General features: G+C 52.5%; 2 protein-coding genes across 2 annotated transcripts; both read left to right on the top strand.

Moving 5' to 3' along the window:
• The first annotated feature begins 226 nt into the window (after positions 1-226).
• LOC122384587 (E3 ubiquitin-protein ligase RNF13-like) lies at positions 227-12464 on the top strand. Its single transcript, XM_043372139.1, has 12 exons — positions 227-235; positions 1505-1657; positions 5095-5317; positions 5891-6080; positions 6462-6558; positions 6854-6959; positions 7354-7549; positions 8519-8706; positions 9978-10046; positions 10474-10602; positions 10936-11053; positions 11289-12464. The coding sequence occupies exons 3-12, from the start codon at positions 5153-5155 to the stop codon at positions 11405-11407; spliced, it is 1377 nt and encodes a 458-aa protein (XP_043228074.1). The 5' UTR covers positions 227-235; positions 1505-1657; positions 5095-5152; the 3' UTR covers positions 11408-12464.
• A 1025-nt stretch (positions 12465-13489) lies between these two features.
• On the top strand, positions 13490-19946 carry LOC122384594. Its single transcript, XM_043372160.1, has 6 exons — positions 13490-13965; positions 14342-14464; positions 16227-16441; positions 16736-16889; positions 18049-18172; positions 19220-19946. The coding sequence occupies exons 1-5, from the start codon at positions 13857-13859 to the stop codon at positions 18054-18056; spliced, it is 609 nt and encodes a 202-aa protein (XP_043228095.1). The 5' UTR covers positions 13490-13856; the 3' UTR covers positions 18057-18172; positions 19220-19946.
• The last annotated feature ends 1015 nt before the right edge of the window (positions 19947-20961 follow it).

Consider the following 20961-nt stretch of genomic DNA (forward strand, 5'->3'; position numbering starts at 1 on the left):
CTAGCGCCATAGAATATCACCAACCTTGGAAGCGCGAGCGTTTGTTGCGCATTTGTGGGACACCGGTGAAAACAGGGCGCCGGAGGGCATATTAGTCACGTGACATTTGGAGCTTCTCCCCCTTCTTGGGCCTTCTACATGCTAAACGTCACGTGTAAATTTCACGAACCTTGATCAAATCGCCTCAGGCGCCCTGTTTTCACCGTCGTCCCATTTGTGGCGCGCTATACGCGAGGTGAGGAGGAGGTATTGGTATCAATTTAAAATTTAAACATTTTTAACTTTTGAATTAAATATGTACCTAAAATTCAACATAACATTGAGGTTAATGACTAGGTGTAGTTTGATATTATTCAGCTTCCATGACTAGCCGGTACCGGAAAAGCAATAAAATCTTCTCTGTGAGGCTATTGTCAAAATTGGGCGTTTTTAAGCCATATTTCTATGAAATCGGATACATTCAGTAGCCGAATCTAGCTATAGTAAGAGTAAGACTCTTATAGCTATTTAGGTTGATTATTATTTGATATGTACCTGCCATTGTGATTATGCTTGACTTGGAGCCTCAACGGTAAAAGTATACATTAGGTCCGAGTGACTGTTAAAAGATAAAGTTTTCATATTCTTACATTATTTGACATCCTGAATCCAAAAATGATACTTATAAATCCTGGAAATAAAAGAAAAACATAATCAAACCTGACCTAACCTTACCTATTTACCTACAACCTACCAACCTACAACCTACAACCTAACCTAACCTAACCTACAAACCTACCAACCTAAAACCTACAAACCTACAACCTAACCTAACCTTAAACCTAATTTTTTTGCTTTTACATATTTGTATCAACAGCGTCACAATTGTCCACTCGGACCTAATATATACTAATACCGCCTCAACTTGATTTGCTTAACCGCTTGGCCCCCCAGTGACGCGATTTCAGCCCCACTGGGGGGCCAGCGGCATCACTGAGGGGGGGGGGGGGCGGCCCCCCAATTAACATGTTAGAGGAAGCCCTGGCTTCAAGCAGCCAAATACATTTTCAATGTCCAATATAATTTCATGATAATGAGAAAGTTATGTAGAAAGTTTTCCCTTCCTCTTTCCTTTCTCTATTTGTGAGCCTTATGCTTTCAATTTTGCTCTCTGATCCCGCTCCGCTCTCTCCTTGCTCAGTCCGTCAGTTCAAAGAAGTTCTTACCAAGATTTGCTTTTATTATAAAAGGAGGAATTCAACAAGAGATGGGACGAAAGTGGGAGATTAAACTTAAAGAATTTAAAGTGACGTTACGAATAGCATGAATTATAAAAAAACGCCTGCCCGGCCACCCGCCTGCCGTGCTCCTCCCGCCGCGCGGCCTCTCCTCGCCGACTCTCCAGACTGACTCCTCGTCCTTCCCGACCGGTCGGGCTGCCGCCGTGGTGGGCGAGGCCGCTGCCCCTCCGGTGGCACTGCTGGCTGGCTGCAGTATTGGGTCATCCACCTCGGCTCTCCCACAGTGCGCGGCCCCGTTACGGCGGCCCGGCTGGCGGCTCGGCTGCCGAATTTAGCACGCACGCACCGCTCGCTGCGGCGCTTCCGCGTGCCCGCTGGTGCGTGTTGTGCGTCGGTCGACCGGGGCCGGGTGTCCGCTGTGGTCCGAGAGAGCCGAGGTGAGCCTAGGGACGACCTCCTTGGCCGCCTGATGGAGGTGTGGTCCCACAATAATATTTTAGTTTCAGCCAGTGTTCACACCATGCATACCTATCTGCCTACTTTTTTGTTTACAATGTCTCTATTCAAATCTAAAAATTATATTTATTAGTGCAGCAAACATTATGATAATTCATTGAAGTGAGGTCGCCTTAGCAGGCTTACCTAATCTGACTTCACTCAGCCTAATCTAACCCAACCTAACCTTACCTAACCCATCTTATGATCTTAGCCTAACCTGACCTGATCTAACATTAACCTAGCAGACAGACTGAGACTGATTACTAAGTGAAGTTATGGAAATTGGCGAGAACTGGCCCTACAGGACATTGTGTCTCTTGCCCCCATAACACGAAGATGAAGAAGATGAAGATGAACCTTAAGCCTAACCAGTGTCCCAAAATTGTATTTTCGCTACCGCTTGGGTGTTGGAGGGGGAAATTCCTCACCCAGAAGGGGGACAAGAGTGGAATACTGTCAGTCAGATAAGGTCCAAAAAGAGTGGAAAAGGATCAGTGGCACACATTTATAGGTATACAAGTGTGACAGATTGTAGGATGTAAAACAACCATCCACGCAAATGCTTGCTGTCAGTAAAACTGAGGGTGGAAAATAGCTCTTAAAGTATTAGGTTCAGGTTTAGGTTTAGTCTCGTGAGCTGGTGTCAGATCAGGTCTGTTTGGTGCTCACATCATGACAAGACTTTCGGATCAGGTTGAGGAAACTGTGGCCCAGTGCAGCTTATCAAACTTATTTTTGAAACTGTTGGTTGTTGAAGATTCAACCACTTCCTTGGGTAGCTGGTTCCACAAGTTTACTACTCGGTTTGAGAAGAACTTAAGTCTTGAAACATGTTTTGCCCTTTTCTTTACAGGCTTGAGTCCATGTCCTCTTGTTCTGTCCTGATGTGTCACCTCAAAGAACTGTTCATGGTTCACTAATCACTTCTACTTTTCCAGTCAGGAGCTTGTAGGTCTCAATCATGTCACCTCTACGTATCCTCTCCTCGATACTGGGTAGTTTTAATGTACGGAGGCGATTCTCATACGACATATTTCTAATTGCATTTACCAGTTTGGTTGCCCGTCTTTGCACCCGTTCCAGAGTCTTCATATCCTGGACAATGTGTGGACCCACTGCCTGGATGCAGTATTCGAGATGGGGACGAACATAAGTGGTAAACAGTGACTTGAAATTTTTCACATCGATCCTGTCGAACGCATTCCTCAGGAGACGGAGGGCTGTCATTCCTCTGATGGCTGCCCATTGACAGTGTACTTGACTTTAACCCTCGCCCGCACATGGGGGGGGGGGTTGCCACCCCCCCCCCCCCAGGTAGTCTTTCTGCTCTGCACTCAACATTTTTAGAGCTAGAAGGCTGATTTTACGTATAGCTGCTCCTCTATCCTTTCTTGATGTCCACTGAAAATTTCAAGTTTCTGTGACCTTTGGTTTCGGAGATATGACCTTGTTTTTCAGGTCATGTCATGACCCAAATGGCCAATTCTCGACATCTTGCGTTGGCTATGGGCCTTGTGAGCTTTTGACACCTTGATTTCGGCCTTTTTTACCAGTCTTACCTCCCACCTATCATGGAACATGTTGTTCGACGATGTACAGATGTCAAGGTCAAGGTCAAGGTCAACCTAGGTCATCTAAGATAATTGCGTTTTAGGCAAGCGGAATTTACTTTTTGTGAAGTTTTTTGACTGCATTTTTGGTAAAAGCTTCTCAGATCATGATTTCATGTAATATGGACACATAAACAATCGGTGCACACATCAGTATACACACAGACACACACAGACATACAAACACATATAATTGACCGTGACCTAACTTGACCTGAAATGACCTCAGCAGCAAAAACCTGGTCGGGTAGTGTGAGAAAGAGGTTCTAGCTGGCTTGGCACCAGAAAACGGCATCGTCATCGGTATATGATAAGCAGCGCACTTGATATCCAACGGTGACCCAAAACAGCAACATTTTTTAGTTTGACCTGACCTGGAAGGTCAATGACTGACCTAAGAAGGTAAAACTGGGTATCATTGGATTCGTCTCTTCCCAAAGAATCTTTTTGGTCTTTACCGCTAAGCTCCATCTCCAACAGGAACGAAATGGCGCGAGGGGGGGGGGGTGGCAACCACCCCCCCCCCCCCATGTGCGTTCTAGGATGGGAAAATGGCATGTGCGGGCGAGGGTTAAGTCATTTGAGACAAAGACTCCAAGGTCCTTCTCTATTGCGGTCTCTTGAAGCTTTACGACGGTGTCATTGGCGTCCTTCATAAAGAAGTCTGTCCTTAAATTGGGGATGAGAGTGCAAAATAAATTTCCTTTGGATGTCATTTCCCACCCAAACCAACAAATTTTGGGATACTGAGCCTAACCTAACCTAACACCTACCTACCTCACACCTGCCTCTGGCAGAAGTCCAGGCTGGATTGGGCCAGATAAGGTTGGGCTGGGCAACCTAAGTCCTACCCTCAATGGGTTATCATGAGCTTTGTCAACCTTTATTCAGGACATTGAAAGCATGGAAAGGAGCAAAATTTACCCTTCAGAAACTGTGTGGACCTCAGCTGCAGTCCTACTGATTGCTGTATTATCTCACATCCAAGATCAGTGTGGGGTGATGTCAATTCTGTGGAGAATGGTATAGTCCCTAACTTGGTTGGTACCTACCAGTTAGAACATCTGTGCATCATCAGAGAAAATGATGAGCAGGTCGAGACAAAATGGGACTAGCCAGTGAATAGTTGACCTTCAATGTATTTACATCAATAATGCAGATTGCAGACATCTTGATTTTGTGTTAAGAGAAAAGGTTAGATCTTGGTTGGGGTTTGCACAATTTTTTTGTCTGCTTGGTGTGGGCTGGTGCAAGTTTGTCACCCCAGTGGACGCAGCTGGTCAACCTCTTCTGAGATTATCTGAATTGATGGCTTTAAAAAATATTGCTGTATTTCTCTAGCATCCTTTAAACTTAAACCCATAGGCGTGGTCAATTTCAGCCATTTTCAACGACAACGTCTCGTAGATTATGACTGTCCAAATTCACAGCATATCCAAGAGCCTCTGGACCCCTGTAAGTGTTTTATGCAGGGGTGATGGAAAAGAAACTATGACTCATTTATGTTACCGGTCCAAATGAGATCTTGAAATTGGGCACCCGTGGTGGTGGCTGCGTCTTGTAATGGCGCGCACCCTCCTTTTCCGTGAGGCTTAAGCTCAGTTGTAGGGGGGGGGGAGGACGGCGAGGGAGCCCCTCGACCGGAACGCATGTAGAAATCCGATGGTTCCGGCGAGGGTCAGATTATATCAATGGCGCGTCGTGCACCTGTCGCTGGCCGGTCGGTATCCGGTAACTGGCGGCGCCCTGACGGCCCGTTTTCTCAGGTGTGTCAGCCGCGGCCGGCCGCCGTTCCGTGTCCGCGGGGCTGCCAGTTGGGCCGTGATGCGGCCGCCGCCGCCGCTGCTGCTGCTGGCTGTGGCGGCAGCGCTGTGCTCTCCATCCGCCGCCACCATCCTGGTCATAGAGCAGCGCGCCGACGCGGCCGAGTACCAGATTGAGGACAGCCCGTCCGAGTTCGGGCCGCGCGTCGCCATGACGGGCATCAGGGTAAGTGCGGGCACCCCACCACACTCCACTGACAGTCCCCGTGCGCCGCCATGACGGGATCGGGGTAGGTGCGGTGCGATCTGGACACCCAGCTATTCTCAGTCAGAACTCCTCCCACCAGTTATCCTTTCACAGTAAGTGTTCTCAGGTTCCTCTTATCCTACTACACGACTCTTACCGACTCACGTCAGCGGTCACCACGAAAGTTTATTCACATTCTACTTTCTAGTCCGCGCGGATATGTGCGACTTCCTGAGCTGATGTGATAGTGAAAATATGACCTGAAACAGCTGTGGCGTCTGGCCTTGGCGTGTCACCTGTTTTATGGCGCTGTGTGACTTCCTATGACATGTGGCCTGCCGTGCGACTATATTGTTGTCTATAGTAGTACATAATGCTATATTATCTTGGTGACCTGTTACCTGTACCCTAGGGGGAACCTGCTTATGTCAGACCCTTATAACATGTCGCATGTGACTTAACCCATCAGGATTATTTGTTTCCGTATCATCTGACCTGTATCACCAGGGTAGGTACCTGGTTCTCTCTGACCTCTGTGTCGTCCATCCCCAGGGCTGCCTGGTGCTGTCCGAGCCACCGGACGGCTGCGGCCCGGTGGCCCCGCCGCCCTCCACCGCTGCCCGCCACCACTGGATCCTGCTGATGACTGACGGCAACTGTCCCAGCGGGCAGAAGGTGCTGGGAGCCCAGCGGGCCGGCTACATGGCCGCCCTAGTCTTCAACACCACCGGAGACGGATTCTGTACGTGGAACGGGGATCGCTGATCGTCGGCTGGGGTAGAGGAGGGTCCCACTCTCCGAGGGTTATTCGAAGGTTCGTTGTGTCTTGGAGTTGGACTACATACTGGGACGTATTTTTACGAGTTCTCCTGCTGGATGAGATATTATGTTAGCTGAATGTGTCAGGATAGGTGCAATAATGATTGTTTAGAATGAATGAATGAAGGATAGGTTCAATACAGATTGTTCGTTAATCGTCTGAAGCGATATTGCAAGAAATGAGGCTCCGTTTATTTATGAGATATTGTAAAACCGTGCATTCAAATGTGCTTCTATCTCGCCCCTTCGCTGGTGTACGGCTCTCCGTATTTGTTTTGTCTGAGCAGCGTCCTATCGATTGCAGCGCCGATGGAGAGCGACGAAGACGTAACAATTCCGTCCTTCTACATCGGACTCAGCAACGGCATCATGCTGAGGACCAACTTCCTCTACGGCACCGGGTAGGACACGACGAACGGACTCTTGTCTCACGACAGACTGAAACACGAGCCTTGAAACTGCTGCTGGAATGTTTCGACGTGACTTTCTCACGAATGGTGATATCAAATGATATTTGCGATCACCATACGATAATTGTGTGGAAATTGGCCCATTTTATTAGATACTTACCAACCCAACCGACAATTCTAAGTTTTCCGCGTGTGGTAATGATGATGGAACGGTATTTTGTCTGTAACTGCGTTGGTTCTCCGCACTTTTTGACTGATCCCTCTGAATCCCCTGTCTATGTTTCAGCTACGCGATCTACATCCCGGGCTACTTTCCGTACACGTTTCTGGCGTTCATCATCCCGGCGATGTTGCTCATCGTCCTCTGTCTGATGGTTCTCAGCTCGATCATGGTAGGTGTTTGACTCAGATGGGCTACGCCTGGATGGCTCCTTAGAAGAGCTGATAGCGGATGTTGGTTTAAGAAGCAACTTTTGTTATTGGACACAGACCAGATGTGTTAAAAAGAAAACAATGGTTACATTTAACAAACGATATACACAGTGGTGGAAGCAGTGCTTCTTCTCTGCCAGGATCACCAAGTGTGTTGCTTAATGCTTACATCTCCCCCTTCCTCAGCTGTACCGAGGTATAAATAACGTATATCAGAGTACCGTGCCACGTGTGGTATCAGCACCCCGTCCCCCGCCCCGCAGCTGTACCGGTGTATTTCCGAGTACCGTGTTGTGTATAGTATCAGCACCCCTGTCTTACCCCCCCCCCCCCCACACACACACACACACACAGCTGTACCGGTGTATCTCCGAGTACCGGCGCACGGCCCGCCGGCTGCTGCCCAAGCGGATGCTGGCGCAGATCCCCACCCGCCGGTTCTCGGCGGCGACGGCCTCTGGCGGCGGCCCGGGCGGCCAGGAGACGTGTGCCATCTGCCTGGAGGACTACCTGGAGGGCGATCAGCTCCGAGTGCTGCCCTGCAAACACGGTACGTGGACTGCGGACCGGCTCCCTCCAGCCTGGGCCTCTCGGCCGGGGAATATGTATATAGAGGAGAGAAGGGAGGGAGGTTTTGAGCACGGGGTTGCCGTTTATCGTGATAGTTTTCCTAGCCTCAGGAAATACGTGGCATTTTTACCGGAGGAAATGATGGTGATTTTTTTCCATTGGAGTGGAGGAGTCTCTTCCATTAATACTGTCTGGCCCCGACTTCTCCCCTCTCCAGCCGCGCGTCACTATCTCTGTGTGCTGTCTGACCCTCCCCCTCCCCCCAGCGTTCCACTGTCACTGCGTGGACCCGTAGCTGCTGTCTGACCCCCCCCCCCCCCTCCCCCCAGCGTTCCACTGTCACTGCGTGGACCGGTGGTTGCTGTCTGACTCCCCTCCCCCCACCACCCTCCCGTGGCTGCTGTCTGACCCCCCCCCCCCCACCACCCTCCCGTGGCTGCTGTCTGACCCCCCCCCCCCCCCACCACCACCCTCCCGTGGCTGCTGCCTGACCCCCCCCCCCCCACCACCACCCTCCCGTGGCTGCTGTCTGACCCCCCCACCACCACCACCCTCCCGTGGCTGCTGTCTGACCCCCCCCCACCACCACCCTCCCGTGGCTGCTGTCTGACCCCCCCCCCCACCACCACCCTCCCGTGGCTGCTGTCTGACCCCCCCCCCCACCACCACCCTCCCGTGGCTGCTGTCTGACCCCCCCCCACCACCACCCTCCCGTGGCTGCTGCCTGACCCCCCCCCCACCACCACCCTCCCGTGGCTGCTGTCTGACCCCCCCCCCCCACCACCACCCTCCCGTGGCTGCTGTCTGACCCCCCCCCCCACCACCACCCTCCCGTGGCTGCTGTCTGACCCCCCCACCACCACCACCCTCCCGTGGCTGCTGTCTGACCCCCCCCCCCCCCCACCACCACCCTCCCGTGGCTGCTGTCTGACCCCCCCCCCCTCCCCAGCGTTCCACTGTCACTGCGTGGACCCGTGGCTGCTCCGCTCGCGCCGTGTCTGTCCGGTCTGCAAGCGGCGCCTGGTCTCTGCCACGCTGGCCGTGCTGGTCTCAGAGTCGGAGGACGATCAGCTGCTGCCCGTGTACCGGTCCCAGAGGCCGCCGCCCGCCCGGCGCTCGTACGGAGCAACACTGACGGTCAGTGCCTGAGAGAGAGAGAGAGAGAGAGAGAGAGAGAGAGAGAGAGAGAGAGAGAGAGAGAGAGAGAGAGAGAGAGAGAGAGAGAGCGAGAGCGAGCGAGAGAGAGCGAGAGCGAGAGCGAGAGAGAGCGAGAGCGAGCGAGAGCGAGAGCGAGGGAGGGAGGGGAAGGGAGAGTGAGAGAGGGTGTGTAGAGAGTGAGGTTATTTTACCCTCGCTACGGGAACGGACGCCAGCAGTCATCTGCATTTTGCTGTAGCAACGTGTACATACCTGTCAAAGTTTTCGTCTCGTAAATTTTGAATCGTCAGTTGGAATGGGTCGTCTTTTATTGATAGGAAAGGATAGAAGGCTTTCACAAAGGGAAGTTCCATAACAGCTCCGAGCAAATTAGTGACAAAAACAGTAGCCATATGAGCCACTCATTATGTATTTTCACCACCACTGTGCCATTTATATTCACATCTGGATATCCTGTCATCCAGGGTTGGCATTTTTGCCGGCAAAAACTAGTTTATGCCATTTGCCGGTTTAAACCGGTTTTAACCGGCAAAAAGTGGCAAAAACTGGCAAAAACTAAGAAATATCACAATGCTATGCTTGGACATGAATTTGAACATGAAGCATTTTAAGGAGAATTCGGTGAAAGCTTTATGCTTTCAAACAGAAGTGACATTGACCATTGAAATGCTTCATAACTCAAACATTTTCATGGGCTTTCCATAAGGAGCTAGTAAGATGCCTTTTGGGGTGACAAATGAGCCAGTGCAAGGGTGACTGGGTGAGTCCTACACAATCAGAAATGCGAAGGGGCATCTGCCACTGATATGCGCACGGCACCGCATGGCACCTTACTTACCGTGGCTGTCTTGCCCCACTCTCCCCTACATGGAAATACGTTCCGTTGTGGATGTCTACCGAATGCATAGACAGTTTAAGCAGGGATAAGTAATGAGGCAGCTTTAGAATGTTAAGTGCATCTATATAACTACCAGAAATGCATTTGTACATTTCAAATCCATTCCTAACTAGAAAAGTTGTAGGTTTGGCCATTTGAGTTTTAGCCAGTTTTTGCCAGTTCTTGCCACCAGGGTTTCTGCCAGCCGGTTTAAACCGGTTAAAACCACTGGCAAAAACCAGTTTTTGCCACCCCCCTGCCAACCCTGCTGTCATCGCTCACAATGTTCTGCCCCTCGGTTCGTCCTGGTGTCCGCCGTCGCGCCGCGCCCGGTGCCCGCCCTCTGACGGTCGATGCTCCTGCGTGTGTCCAGGCCCAGAACCTCCCGGCGGCGGCGGCCGGCGCCCGTCCCAGCCGCCGGGTGCCCCGCCGCCTCCGACGGGTGAGCAGCGGCCGGGAGAGAGGGGGGAGCCGGAGAGAGGAAGGGAGGGAGCCGGAGAGAGGAAGGGAGGGGGCCGGAGAGAGGAAGGGAGGGTGCTCACCGATAGTACGATACTTGTGGGAGCGTGGATAGCGTAACATTGAATGGATTATGGATTGTCAGTTTGGTTAACCCAGGCCGGTTGTCTTCTGTTCCACGAGCATTTTCTTTAGTGAGTTAATATTTGTTTCTCTGTGTTTGTGGTTTTGGAGCACCCTTTTATGTAATTTTCGACGCATGTATTTATTTGAATGTAATATATTCCACATGTAAGAAAGGCCAGTCTGGACCTGGCTCAGCGGTTCAGCCTGATCCATGTTTTGGTAGACTGGAGTCTGGATGGGTCCGCCGGGTCGTCTGACGCTCCTCTCTGCGCGCTCTGTCCCAGACGCGGTGGCGCCGGGAGCCGGAGCGCGCTGCCTCGGCCGCCGGCACCTGCGGCACTCCCGCTCCTGACCCCGAGGCCCCCGGTGACGTCATTCGCACGGCTGATGACGTCAGACTCGTGGATGAAGCGGTGAGTCGATCGATAGACGATGACTGGTTGTTTTCGCGTCACTGCGCAGGGTGGAAATGTGCCGCTGATTAGTAACTGCTTCAGTGGAGGTTGTTAAACAATAAAACTACGTTAAAATATTGCTCTAATAATGTATTTGAGAAGTGTTTGCTTTTAATGTATGAACTTACCTCATCGTAGCATTTCTAGCTTTTCTTGTTACCGGATCTTCCAAGTAGTTTGTCGTTCTGTTTCTTTTCGAACACTTCAAAATCCCGTTTTCCTCCGTTATCGAAGCGGGACACTCGCGTTTACCTATTTTTCTGACCACTCTCCGTGTCTGTTCGTCTGTAGGCTCCGATGGCGACCTCCGGAGAGGGAGGCACAGCTGGGGCGACGGTGGCGCCGCGTACCGGGGCCGTGCCGAAACACCGTCCCGGCCAGCCGGTCCGACCGCAGGCTGAGCCCAATGGTAAGCACCACGTCCCATACACATACACCACGCTCGTTTTTTCCAGAGGTTTTTCATAATCTTACTTTGCCTAGTTATTTCCACAATTTTTACCACTGTGATGTCTGCTTTAGCGGGTTGTTTGAGCTGTGCCTGTCAACGTATCACCGTCCTGTGTAGTGTATAAATTCGTTCAAATTTTCGGACGCCAGCGGTCAGTCACCCGCCCTGACGAGCCCCGATCCCCGTGTTACAGAGGCTGGCGCGGCGGCGGCCGGTCCGGGGGCCTCAGCGGCCCGACCGGTCCCGGAGCCCGGACGCCGGGCGGAGTCCGAGCGGCCGGCGGCGTCGGGATCCGACTCGGACCCGGTCTGAGGACTGGACACTGCCGACGGAGTAACTCGTGGGACCAACCGAGTGCCGCTGGAGGACGGGGTGTCCGGGGGCGGGGGGGGGTATTAAAGGGGCTGGGTGGGGGCGGCAGGGGAGGGGTGCGGGGCTGGGACAGGCTCAGTAAGGACAGTGGGCACGGCGCCCCACTCCGGGAGAAATGGGACTTGGTCGGTAAAATTAGGGCATTAGAGTTGTGCTTCTTGCTCCAACTGGTAATAGTAGCATTAAGAGGAATTAGCATGAGCGGGAACTGGTGAAAACAGCATAAATTCCGTTTGATTGTGATACAAGAGCCGAGTCTGGGAAGAAGGAAGGGGGAGGGGAATGTCGGGACTCAGCCCTCCGGTACTGCAGTGGGCTTTACACAAGGATTTACTATAGCTAAACCTGGGTCTGAGTGAGATCTGATAGACTAGAACATTGTGGGTATACAACTAATGTGAAGTTTATCCTCTGCTCTTTCGACGGTCCGCCCGGGATGATAATTTTGGCTTGTGCCGTTAACTCAGGTAGGACTTTCGGTGTGTGCTTTGCCTTGTGAGCTGGATATTTCGACTCGGCAGCGGCAGTGTGCGCTTTGGTAAGCTCGGAACGTGGCCCTTTTGGTGGTGAACTTTACCGATCTGGGCTTCCACTTCACATGATATAAGTACGGATTGTATCGTCACCTTGGTAAGGATACAACCTTGGTACACATTGGTAACGTTATTTGTTAGTGTTGGGTGTATTCCATAATATTTTGTTAAGTTCGCATAATGATTATGGTACTAGCATTTAAGGCAAAGCACTACTCTGTGTTTTGGCTCTTTTTTTTGTGCTGAAGTTAGATCTATGGCATGGTACCGTTACGTATCTGCCCATGATATCTTTGCGATAGCGTGTTTCGGATGTGTATTGTCGTGACGGTTATACTCGTACCTGGCTAAGCTGTCAGTCTTCCAGTCGCGGTCCAGATACGCTGAAAATGGTGAGATATATATCCGCGTCGCTGTGACATTGGTATCGCTGCGGGGCGAGAAATACAAGTATAGCTACATAATTCTTTTTTTTTGCATTGTCAGACGGCTCACAGCTAAAATATTTCGTCCTTTAGGGCACAGACCATTAAAAATTGAGTTCAGTAGTGACATTTAGATGCCAGTAACATTTTCTTCGTTTGTTCCGTCTTTGAAAGACGGGAACAACTCAAGAAAGACGGTCTTTCTTGAGTCTGTGATTTTACAGCGAACGCATGACATTTCTGTCTCGAAAGAGTAAAGCGTACTATCGAAGGATAAACCTTTCCGTGTGACCAGCCATCATTAACCCATATATCCCCGCCCACACTATTTGCGGTGCACACAGAGCAGCTGTCATTCGCCGACTCTCGGGCTCGTTCCTCGGAACAATTGAGATTGCTGACGTCACTCGACTGTTCTGACGTCAGCGGGCGCCTGGAGGGTGACTGGCACCTGACTGGCACCTATGAGCTGTCCTATGAACATTTGCATTTGCGTCTGGCTCGTTTGGACTTAAGAGTCTTGCCTGTACGAAGTTGAGGCGTCCTTTTGCTCTCCAAGAAGCTAGGGGACAATGTGCCAGCGCGTCTGCAGTCTACGAACCCCTTCTGAATGAAATAAGAAGTGTTATTTGAGGAGTTGTAACTTGTAATCACCACAAATGTCGATAGTTATATATTTGTGTTGTGCAATGTGCTTGCAATCGCCCGACGCGTAGCTGCAAGACTTTTTAGTCGTGTGGATCACGGGCTGTTTAGTTATTTCAGTCGTACGCTACGGTATTTTGAGGGCACGCGAGGCGTATTTCTGGAATATGACGTCATACTGCCACTGTTTACGTTTCCCATTGACTCGGGCCTGGTTGCTATGGAGACGGAACGCACCAGCTGCGCTGGCTCGACAATGTCATTGGCTACCATCGATCGCAGTCGTACATCGCACGCGCTTTGTTATCGCTGAATTATCCATCGACTCACTCGGACCCCGCCCACACCGCAAACACGTGACGTCACACACACGAGGCACGAGTGACGTCACGGGCGTTATATAAGAGCTGGGGTGTGAGCGCCACGGCGTCAGTAGTGAAGTGAGCATTAGTTTAGCGGCGATTCGTGATATCACGCGGTTGTTACATAACCCTCTCCCATCCTCCCCTCCATACATATCGGGAGAGAGGAGAGAGGACTCACTGTGCGGCCCTCTTCCGAGTCAGACCGACGGGCGGAGCGGCGGACGGCGGAGCGGACGCAGGTGGAGACTGAAGGTCACAGCGGCCGGGCGCGGAACAGTCGGCGGCGGGCGGGCGGCGCGTGTGTCGGCGAGCGGTAGTCGGAGGTCGAGCCAGCGTAGTCGGAGATAGAGCGGCGACTGGACGGGAGGGCGAAGACTGAGGGCTGACCGTAGACAGCAGCGGGGGAGCATCTGACGTCGCCATGGGGCTACCGCCGAAGGAGAAGGCGCAGTTTGCGTGCACGGTGATCGCGCTGCCTCTGTACGCGCTGACGCTGTTCTTCAACTACGCCTCCAGCAACGCCAGTCTTGGTGAGTGGTCTGGGGACTCCGGGAGAGACGGGCACGGCGCGAGAGGTGGGGCGAGCGGTGATCAGGGTCGGAGAGGCCATCAGTGATCAGACATCGTATCCATTTTGTCATGGCTGTTGTCAAATAGCCTTATTTTTGTCGATATTGACATGCGTATTCGAGTATGTGTCACAACAACATCGCTTCAATACACCAGTGCCGCTTTACGCAGGTTGTGCTGTCAAGTGGCCGCCGATGTTGTCCTTTCTGTGAAACTCCGCCTCCGTCCACCGTCGGTGTTTCCAAGTCCGTGTATGCCCTGCGCCGGCTGACTGACTTAGCCTGTCTCTGACCTGTTTGACCGGCCTCTGACCGTCCCCCCCCCCCTCCCCCTCAGGAATCGTGCCCAAGTCTGCCGCCGACGTATCGGACACACACGAGGTTTTCATCACGCCCATCGGCTGGGCCTTCGCCATCTGGGGCATCATCTACACCTGGCTCGGCATCGGACTCGTCTACGGTGAGTCGTACTGAGTCGTACTGAGTCACTGAGTCGCTGTCCAGGGCGGGTGAGTAGACTCGTCTATGGTTAGTCGCTGAGCCCGCTGGTCACATCCCTCACGAATCACGCACGCCGCCACACTGAGCACTAGCGCCGGCGGCCATGTCCGGGATCGGTGAGGGCTTAGTTTGTGTCTATTTCTGAAAGATAGTGTATTTACTTGTGCATTTATGTATCGGTGGCCGTTGCTGGGCTGATGACGGAAGACTGTTTGCCCTGTGGTACACCCCTCGACCGCCCGTGCCATGTTGGTATGAAGGCATTGTGATTTGTGACTGGCTGCAAGACGCTAAAAGCCGGCCTTGTCCGTGCATATCGGTGAAGCGCACATTACGGGATACGCAGTTTTTTTGCCGGTCGAAATTACATCAGAATCGTCCTCTCATAGGACATGGTCTAAGCGTTATGCAACATCAGTGCGTTTTAGTGGTAAGTGGTTTTGCGGTAAGCGCGGCTATCGCGGTCAGATACGCGATAAAAGATCGGTATTTGTGGAGAGATGAAATAGCGGCACGATTAAACGTTCCACCTTATCTGGCCATGGCTACAGCATTCTGTCGACTGTCGACAATCTAAAAAGAAAATGTATCTTGACCTCACCACGGGTGTCATCCCTTCGATAAATCTGGCACAGCTGCGATCACGTCTGTGCCGTATACTTCAGTTACCATTGACAGGTCCCTGGCTGACGCCCCCGCCATGTCAATACGTCTTACCCAGGTGTGGAGACTCAGGTTCCGTGCTCCGCAGGTCACTGACTGTCCCCGGTCCCCCGTCCCACAGGTCTGAGCCAGCTGTGGCGCCGGCCCCGTCTACCTGACCCCGGTCACTGACTGTCCCCTGTCCCCCGTCCCCACAGGTCTGAGCCAGCTGTGGCGTCGGACGGACGCCGGCCCCGTCTACCTGACCCCGGTCACTGACTGTCCCCCGTCCCCCGTCCCCACAGGTCTGAGCCAGCTGTGGCGGCGGACGGACGCTGGCCCCGTCTACCTGACCCCGGTCACTGACTGTCCCCCGTCCCCCGTCCCCCGTCCCACAGGTCTGAGCCAGCTGTGGCGGCGGACGGACGCTGGCCCCGTCTACCTGACCCAGGTCACTGACTGTCCCCTGTCCCCCGTCCCACAGGTCTGAGCCAGCTGTGGCGGCGGACGGACGCCGGCCCCGTCTACCTGACCCCGGTCACTGACTGTCCCCCGTCCCCCGTCCCACAGGTCTGAGCCAGCTGTGGCGGCGGACGGACGCTGGCCCCGTCTACCTGACCCCGGTCACTGACTGTCCCCCGTCCCCCGTCCCACAGGTCTGAGCCAGCTGTGGCGGCGGACGGACGCTGGCCCCGTCTACCTGACCCCGGTCACTGACTGTCCCCCGTCCCCCGTCCCACAGGTCTGAGCCAGCTGTGGCGGCGGACAGACGCCGGCCCCGTCTACCTGACCCCGGTCACTGACTGTCCCCCGTCCCACAGGTCTGAGCCAGCTGTGGCGGCGGACGGACGCTGGCCCCGTCTACCTGACCCCGGTCACTGACTGTCCCCCGTCCCCCGTCCCACAGGTCTGAGCCAGCTGTGGCGGCGGACGGACGCCGGCCCCGTCTACCTGACCCCGGTCACTGACTGTCCCCCGTCCCCCGTCCCACAGGTCTGAGCCAGCTGTGGCGGCGGACAGACGCCGGCCCCGTCTACCTGACCCCGGTCACTGACGGACCCCTGTCCCCCGTCCCACAGGTCTGAGCCAGCTGTGGCGGCGGACGGACGCCGGCCCCGTCTACCTGACCCCGGTCACCCTCCCTCTGTCCTTCTGGCTGCTCATCATCGCCAGCTTTTGCGTGAACGTTGGCTGGCTGTTCGCCTGGGGCTACGAGGAGTTGACGGCAGCCTGCGTGCTGCTGCTGCTGCTGGCGCTCTGCAACGTCCTCAGCGCTGGTCGTCCTTCACATTCGGTAATCAGGCCGCTGTAGTCCCGGGTCTTTGACGATATTAAACAGCGCAGGGTAATGATAGCAGAAGGTGCTCTCCCTGCACTGTAATAGCAACAGGAGCTGCTGCTTGTAGACTCTACTGTTATGTTGACGTTTAGTTTAAGTATTCCTTTACACTGATCAAGTACCGAAAACAGTAGCTAAGCATGCATTCTGCTTTGCCGTCAGCAAACATCTCCGACCGCTGTGTACCATTCAAGTACTACCGAACCCATGAGTCCTTCTATTGACCGATGTTTGTTATGTCCCCCTCAGCTACTACCGTGCCCAGTTCGCTCAGCCGCCTCCCACCCCGCGGGAGAACTGGTACGTCAAGACGTGCGTCCACAACGGTCTGGCCCTGTACACCACCTGGACCATCATAGCGGCGCTCATCAACCTCGACGTGGTCATCGTCTATGTGGGGGAGGTGAGTGAGTGCGGGCGCGCAGTTCAGAGGAAAGTGAGATTTGGGGGGTTGCGGACGGCGCAGTGATTCGACTTGGGTTGCGTGAAAGCGTGGGCAGTAATAACTCTAATTGTGTATTTTAATTTTTAGACTAAAAAAACCATACCCATCCAAAGCATAGCTTGCACTTTGTGAACGATGCCTTTTCATTGTACGGTATAAAATCGTTCTGTCATGCAATTGCTACTGCCGATAGTGAGCGCTGTCTAGGGTTCTGTGGACCTTTGACGTTTCATGCAACGCCCATTATGCGTATTGATACAGCGTCTGCTATTGACTGATTGGCATTCTGTCGCGCACACTCGTTCCCCGTCGACATAGGATTCGATATATGAGAGTCGAGGTTTGTTGACTCACGCATTCAGAGACTGTGTGTTACACGGCTGCACCGCCTCTGCTGTTGACTCAGCAAGCACTGGCGGCAGTTCCAGCGGCACATGATTCACCGGCAATACCTAAAACATGCGTAACGTCATTCATTTCGCTGGCAGCTTCTCACGTTTCTGAACATCACCAAATCGAAATATGTTTTCGAATTTTGGCTGTACTCACGCTCGAGATCACTCCCACGCCTTCACCATTAACAACCACAACATTGCATTAGGTCGGTATTTAATGTATACAACTACCCGACGTGCCTCCTGCTGGTGCTCTCTGCTCGTCGGATGCGCTCCGTTTTGTCTGTGTTGCTCCGCCCGGCCGGACGATAGCGCCAACCGGCCGATAACGCACGCTGGCCGAGGAAATGGAGCGCATGTTTGCCAGCGGTGGCTGATAGTTACCGATATATGTTAGCCGACCTTGGGTGATGGCGGGGCTACCGGAACACTGAGCCCTCATAGCGGTCGATTTTTGGACGACTTCCGTCATTCTGTCAGTTACAGCGGCTTGGCTTGAAACAAGCGTTTACGACTAGACAGTATGTGTAAGTCGTTCATACGTGTCTATTCATTAGGTCGTGTCGCCCTCCTGGTTAGCACGCTCCCAGTTGGCACGTGGGAGGGGATGATCTTCCTTCCCCTCTTGGCATTCTCTCCCTCCGCCTTTTCCAGGGCTCTAACAAGATAGCCAGTTCATCCTTATATAGTGTTCTGATATCTCTCCCCTCCGCCTTTCCCAGGGCTCTAACGAGGTAGCCAGCTCGGCCATTGCCGGTGTGTTGGCCGCTTCCATCGTCATCTGGCTTCTCCTCGAGATCACCGTGCTGGATAAGTACACGCGCTGGACCATCACACCCGGATTCGGTGAGTCGAGTGTCGAACGAGCGAGCGAGATAGTGAGCCCTGCACGTGCAGAAGGGCGAGAGGGTACTTCCAACGGGCTTGTGCAAAGCACCCTTCTAACCGGTCGCTAGCGGTGTACCAAATTTGAACGCAATCGGCCCAGCCGTTCCTGAGATCTGGAAGCGGCATTCTGCACGTGCGCACGTGCAAACGGGGTCCAAAATGACTTTTGCACGGCACCCTACTAACCGGTTCCCAACCGTGTACCAAATTTGAGCGCAATCGGCCCAGCCGTTCTCGAGATCTGGAAACGCCCCCTGCACGTGCGCACGTGCAGTAGCACCCTAACCGCAACACATGGGAATGCATTGCCTGGTGGGTGCCTACCTGTATGCCAAGTTTCAGCGAAATCGCCCCAGTAATTACCGAGTTACTGAAATGGGAACAAATTTGGCACCTCTTATTGTTGTATTTTGCACGTGCAGTGGGGGTCACTCACATAGATGAAGAGTATCCGACCTTTGGTAGAAGGGATGCAGCTACCCTATAAAAATGACCGCAAGACAATCGCTCAAGCCGCTGCTGAGATATGGGTCTCTAAAAATCATTACTTTTGCAAAATTGCTTGAACACCCTCGACTTTTCACGTGGCACGTGCCACGGCGGTCACTGAGATGTATCAAAAGTAGTCAATTACGGGGTAGAAGGGATGGGGCTACCCAGCAAAAAAGACCGCAGGCCATTCGGTCCAGCGGTTGCTGAGATATAAGCCTCTCAAAAGCGTTACAGGCCGGGCCGGGCCGGGCCGCTCTCTGAGATTTTTCCGTTATATTGAAAAGACTTCGCTTCGCTCGCTGCGCTCGTTCGCTCGTAATAATACGTGCACGATATACGATCACTTTAACACGATATCGTCTTTGGTATCATTTCAACTTTATCTGAAGGACTGAGGGTGTCAGTTTGTTCCCAAAAATTTCCATCGTCCTTTATCTCTGACCCCAGTTTGTCCATAGTCTCTAACTCGCACCGTCTGAGTGAAATATAACCGTCTGTCGTCCCCTCCCTCAGTGCTGGGTGGGCTCTGTCCGCCGTCTACCAGAAGAACTACGATATCGCCACGGGCAGCACACCCACCCTGCTGATGATCGCGCTGGTCACCGCCTGTGTATCGCTGGCCGGCCGCCTCGCCACCCTGGTCTACTTCACCTACCGCGACAGCAGCTCGCGCTCCATGAGAGTCACCTGCGCTTAGGGGCGTCGGAAGGCAGCTAGAGTCGTAAGAGGGCGTGTTGAGTCGTCATCGGAGGGCCTTGAGTCGTCGGAGAGCGTGCGGAGTCGTTGGAGAGGGCCTGGAGTCGTTGGAGAGCGTCTGGAGTCGTTGGAGAGCGTCTGGAGTCGTTGGAGAGCGTCCTAGGCCGCGAGAGGGAGTTTATAGTTCCCATAGGGTGGCGGTGGAGCGTCGGAGAGGATTCCGGGAGACACCTGACGGGCGCTTTAACTATGGAGGCACATGCGGAGGGGAACCCTGGGTCCCTGAGGAGGCAAGGAGTTCTCCGGGGGCGCCGGCCAGGCCCAGACAGTGTAAGGTGGACTGGATCGTTGAGAGGGAGGAAGAGTAGGATGAAGCGTTTTGTTAGATCGATGTGTGTGTTGGCTTAGCTGTACTTGGTCAGTATCATTGTGAACGTTTCAACTTCGTGATATAATGTGGCCTTGCTATTTATGTGGTTATGTATAATATCGTCACAAAGGTCGTTTAGAGGCCGACGCCAAAGGATTATACACTCATATTCACGCTAGTTGTGTAACACTTACACTGTTGTGAGAGCATCTAGAGACTCCAAGTATGTGCTATGAGACTAATTTAATGTGATGATCATGATTTAGATAGATTTTTTCACTCGATGAGACTGAACAGTGAACATCATCCTATACCAATGCATGTCTTAGAATGAAAAAAAAAAACTTTGGTCGACCGTATTCCTTACGGGTTACGGACAAAAGTACGTATCGCTGAAGTACGTAGGACAAAAGTACGTAAGCAAAAGTACGTAGGATTAAAGTACGTATCGCAAAAGTACGTACAGTATAAAGTACGTATGGACAAAAGTACGTCAGGGACAAAAGTACGTATCGCAGAAATACGTACAATATAAAGTACGTATAGACAAAAGTACGTCAAGGACAAAAGTACGTATCGCAGAAGTACGTACAGTATAAAGTACGTATGGACAAAAGTACGTCAGGGACAAAAGTACGTATCGCAAAAGTACGTAGGGTATAAAGTACGTATGGACAAAAGTACGTCAGGGACAAAAGTACGTATCGCAAAAGTACGTAGGGTATAAAGTACGTATGGACAAAAGTACGTCACGGACAAAAGTACGTATAGCTAATGTACGTAGGGTAAAAAGTACGTATGGACAAAAGTACGTCACGGACAAAAGTAAGTATCGCAGAAGTACGTAGGGTATAAAGTACGTATGGACAAAAGTACGTCACGTACAAAAGCCTACGCATAGCAAATGTACGTAGGGTATAAAGTAGGGTAGCCTTGGGCAAGACGCCACAGATAATTTATTTTGCTACATAGGTACCTACTTTTGTCTCACATCACCTGGAAGGCCAAATTTGTGCTCAATGTGTTCTTTGGACATTTTACTTTAAATTCCACCCCTCAAATTCATTCACTTATGATCGGACTCCCAGCTAGGAAGTGCTTTGTGAAGCAACTGCAAATGGGGTATTTTCCCCAACCCCAGGGCAAAACACCCCACGGCCTGAGGCAAGAAGCCCCATACACTAGATCA

Source organism: Amphibalanus amphitrite, unplaced genomic scaffold (genome assembly GCF_019059575.1).
Source record: "Amphibalanus amphitrite isolate SeventyFive unplaced genomic scaffold, NRLGWU_Aamphi_draft 000193F_arrow, whole genome shotgun sequence".
In the NCBI taxonomy this organism is placed as follows: Eukaryota; Metazoa; Arthropoda; class Thecostraca; order Balanomorpha; family Balanidae; genus Amphibalanus; species Amphibalanus amphitrite.

Excerpts from the sequence above, each read along its gene's own strand:
- LOC122384587 (XM_043372139.1), top strand. The coding sequence starts at position 5,153 with ATGCGGCCGCCGCCGCCGCTGCTGCTGCTGGCTGTGGCGGCAGCGCTG. Across the intron at positions 6,559-6,853 it reads AACTTCCTCTACGGCACCGG|CTACGCGATCTACATCCCGG; the intron begins GTAGGACACGAC and ends TCTATGTTTCAG. Across the intron at positions 8,707-9,977 it reads CGTACGGAGCAACACTGACG|GCCCAGAACCTCCCGGCGGC; the intron begins GTCAGTGCCTGA and ends GCGTGTGTCCAG.
- LOC122384594 (XM_043372160.1), top strand. The coding sequence starts at position 13,857 with ATGGGGCTACCGCCGAAGGAGAAGGCGCAGTTTGCGTGCACGGTGATC. Across the intron at positions 13,966-14,341 it reads CTCCAGCAACGCCAGTCTTG|GAATCGTGCCCAAGTCTGCC; the intron begins GTGAGTGGTCTG and ends CCTCCCCCTCAG. Across the intron at positions 16,442-16,735 it reads CTGGTCGTCCTTCACATTCG|CTACTACCGTGCCCAGTTCG; the intron begins GTAATCAGGCCG and ends TGTCCCCCTCAG.